The following is a 3,193-nucleotide window of genomic DNA, read 5'->3' as shown; positions in this document are numbered from 1 at the left end:
TTTTTTGCCTTTGCAAAAATCTACCTCAACGGCAGAATTTCCTAACACAAAATGGAGTGAAAGATTTTGTAAAACAGGCATGCGACGGCGCCTGTCATTTAATGTGGGCCCTCTCCCATATGCACATATATACTATCTTTCTCTCAGTTTACAGGGCGTGTGCGTGCCTCTAGATCATCAATTTAACCAACCTAATACAAGTCATATATTACAAAAAATATACCAATATAAACTTCAGATATTTTATTTTCAAACCATATAATTTTTGTGTTATATAATTTATATTAAGGTGATAAAATTGGCAACCTAGGTATACGCGTAGGACTTGTAAACTGAAACGGAGATAGTACAGTCGAATCCTCAAAGGCAGACCAGCCGAGCCTATAAATTGATGGAGTACCAAACGGTGAGGTCAGGCCTTGTCAAGCTTGCAGAACAAACAGATAAGCTAGGTAGCAAGCTGCTCCAAGGCTCCAGGACACCATGGCCACAAACCCCGGCCTCTTCAGCGAGTGGCCATGGAAGATGCTCGGCAGCTTCAAGGTACGTACCAGATCTAGTTTGCGCCACCATCACCCCAGCTTTAGCTATCTATCGTGTCCAAACTGACTAAGCCGGCATGCATGCGGATGAAGTACGTGGTGCTGGCGCCATGGGTGGCGCACGGCATCCAACAGGTGGCGACCAAGGGGTGGCGCGAGGCCGATCTGGGGTACCTGGTGATCCTCCCGTCGATGATTCTCCGGGGGCTCCACAACCAGGCCTGGATCACGGTGTCCCGCCTCCAGAACGCGCGCGGCAAGCGGCAGATCGTCGACCGCGGCATCGAGTTCGAGCAGATCGACCGCGAGCGCAACTGGGACGACCAGATCATCCTGAGCGCCATCCTCTTGTTCCTGGGCGCGCTGCACCTGCCGGGCGGGCAGAACCTGCCGCTGTGGAGGACGGACGGCGCGGTGCTGCTGGCGCTGCTGCACGCCGGCCCGGTGGAGTTCCTCTACTACTGGTTCCACCGCGCGCTGCACCACCACTTCCTCTACACGCGCTACCACTCGCACCACCACGCCTCCATCGTCACCGAGCCCATCACATGTAAGTATGTCTGTTCATACTGGCACAACGAGGACACACTCGCAGCAGAGACCCACGCCACCACGCGCGTACTTACAAACGTGCATGTGTGCGCGTCTACTGTATGCTCTGACCTAGTAGCGCGGTATTTTGCTGCGTGCGCTGTAGCTAGCTCTTTTTATCTTTTACTGGAGGGGTGCAACATATGCTGAGGTTGGCTTTCGAGGGCGCCAATCAGTGCATCTTTTCGAAAGGACATGGGCATGGCCTGTTTCTTTCGAGCAAAATGGGCAAGGGCATCAGATCTGGACCGGCATATGTCAGGCCGACGTCTGCGGGTCACTGACCCAGCGGACTGCCATCTTACGCTATCCGACTGGTCGATCACATGCATCGTTTTTGTGTGCGTGTGTAGAAACCATGTGCGTGGGGCTGTAAACGAGTAAGTTCGAGAGAGCTCCTACTCAGCGTGTGACGATCTCGAAATAGTTTCAAGCAAAATAATACGATAAAAATTATATGACGATTATTCCAACTAGCTAAATAGGGCACAACACTACTTAGGGCATGTACAATGGTGGCATCACCATGGTGCTGCCCCATGCATTTCACACAGTTTTTTTATAGGTGTATCTAGGTATCATCTAGATGTGACATAATTATGTCACATCTAAGTATGACATCAACGCCACCTCATCCTAGCATAAGCCCATCCTTCTTTTTTGTTTGTTTGCTTGTTAGTTTTTTCTTTTAAAACAATTATGTATTGCCTGGCACATATACGAGATCGAGTAGCACGTGTGTGTGTGGCTACCTCGCTCGCGCCCCCGCTCACGATAAACAACACGCGTTGTGTGCCGCATTTTTTTTTTTGCATGTTACGCATTGTACTGCCGCTGCTTCACTTCATGCACGCATTTTGTTAAAGCCCAAAACAAAAAAATCAGCCCGCCTCACATCTGCCTGGGTGGCTGGCTTATACATACAGCTGATCGCTAGCTTTTTTCCTGGAAAAATAATCTGGTCGCTAGCTTCGAGTAGTAGTACTAACATTGAGCTTTTTTTTAAGTATGCACAATCAACATTTCTTTAATATGCACTGAACATTTTTTAGTATATGCTGAACTTTTTAATATACGGTGACTTTTTTATAATATACACAAAACTATTCTAAAACACATACTAAACAATTGACTGTGCATTCAAAAAATCTTTGAAAAAAATATTCTTGATATTCAAATTTTGTTTGCAAATTCAAAACAAGTTCGTCCCTTAAAAAACATGTTCACAAATTTCCAAAATAATATGGATTAGAAAGTTGTTCATAATTTTGAAAAAGGTTTAGGAATTTTTAAAAAGATACGGAAAACGAAAAGAAACAAAATGAATTTAAAAAAACTAATAGTCCCACTCGCGAGTCGCGGGTGGACTTGCAACTAGGATGAAATACAAACTATGAGCCTAGTTGTGAGTCGAGGGTGGAGTTACGACTAGGATAACTACACTACGATGCCAGCTACGAGTCGAGGGTGGGCCTACAACTCAGATGAAAACAAACATGCAAGTGAGTGAGAGGGTGCAGTTGCAACTGGGACAACAACAAAACTATGGGCCGTGTTGCGAGTCACCCTTGACTCGCAACAGGGACAATTACAAAAGTACAAGCCCAGTTGCGAGCCAATAGTGAACTTGCAACCGGGATAAAACAAACTATGGACCTAGTTGCGAGTCAACAGTGGACATGCAACTAGGAGAACTACACAAACTAAGATATCCCCCTAGTTGCCGGTGGAAGGTAGACTTGCAACTGGGGTGCCAATAAAAAAACAAAAACAGATGCCCCCTAGTTGCGGGTCGAAGGTAGACTTGCAACTGGGGCGCCAATAAAAAAACACCGCCCTAGTTGTGTCGCGAGGGTTGACATGCAACTGGGGCTCCTATAAAAACAAAAACAGGCGGCCCCCTAGTTGCGGGTCGAAGGTAGATTTGCAACAGAGGTGCCAATAAAAAAACAAAAATAGACGGCCCCCTATTTGTGGGTCGAAGGTAGACTTGCAACTGGGGCGCCAATAAATAAACAAAAAACACACGACCTCCCTAGTTGTGGGTCGAAGGTAGACTT

At 46.7% G+C, this 3,193-nt stretch overlaps 1 protein-coding gene across 1 annotated transcript in view; it reads left to right on the top strand.

Moving 5' to 3' along the window:
- Nucleotides 1–369: 369 nt before the first annotated feature.
- Nucleotides 370–3,193, top strand: part of LOC123045147 (very-long-chain aldehyde decarbonylase GL1-5) — a 10,620-nt gene continuing 7,796 nt past the window's right edge. The window contains exons 1-2 of the mRNA XM_044468092.1: nt 370–543; nt 636–1,092. Of these exons, the coding sequence (XP_044324027.1) occupies nt 484–543; nt 636–1,092 (517 nt within the window). The 5' untranslated portion in view covers nt 370–483. The remainder of the gene's footprint in view (nt 544–635; nt 1,093–3,193) is intronic.

This window comes from Triticum aestivum, chromosome 1A (assembly GCF_018294505.1).
Source record: "Triticum aestivum cultivar Chinese Spring chromosome 1A, IWGSC CS RefSeq v2.1, whole genome shotgun sequence".
NCBI classification, from domain to species: Eukaryota; Viridiplantae; Streptophyta; class Magnoliopsida; order Poales; family Poaceae; genus Triticum; species Triticum aestivum.
Note: the sequence above shows the minus strand (reverse complement) of the source record. Positions and strands in the feature narration are given on the sequence as shown.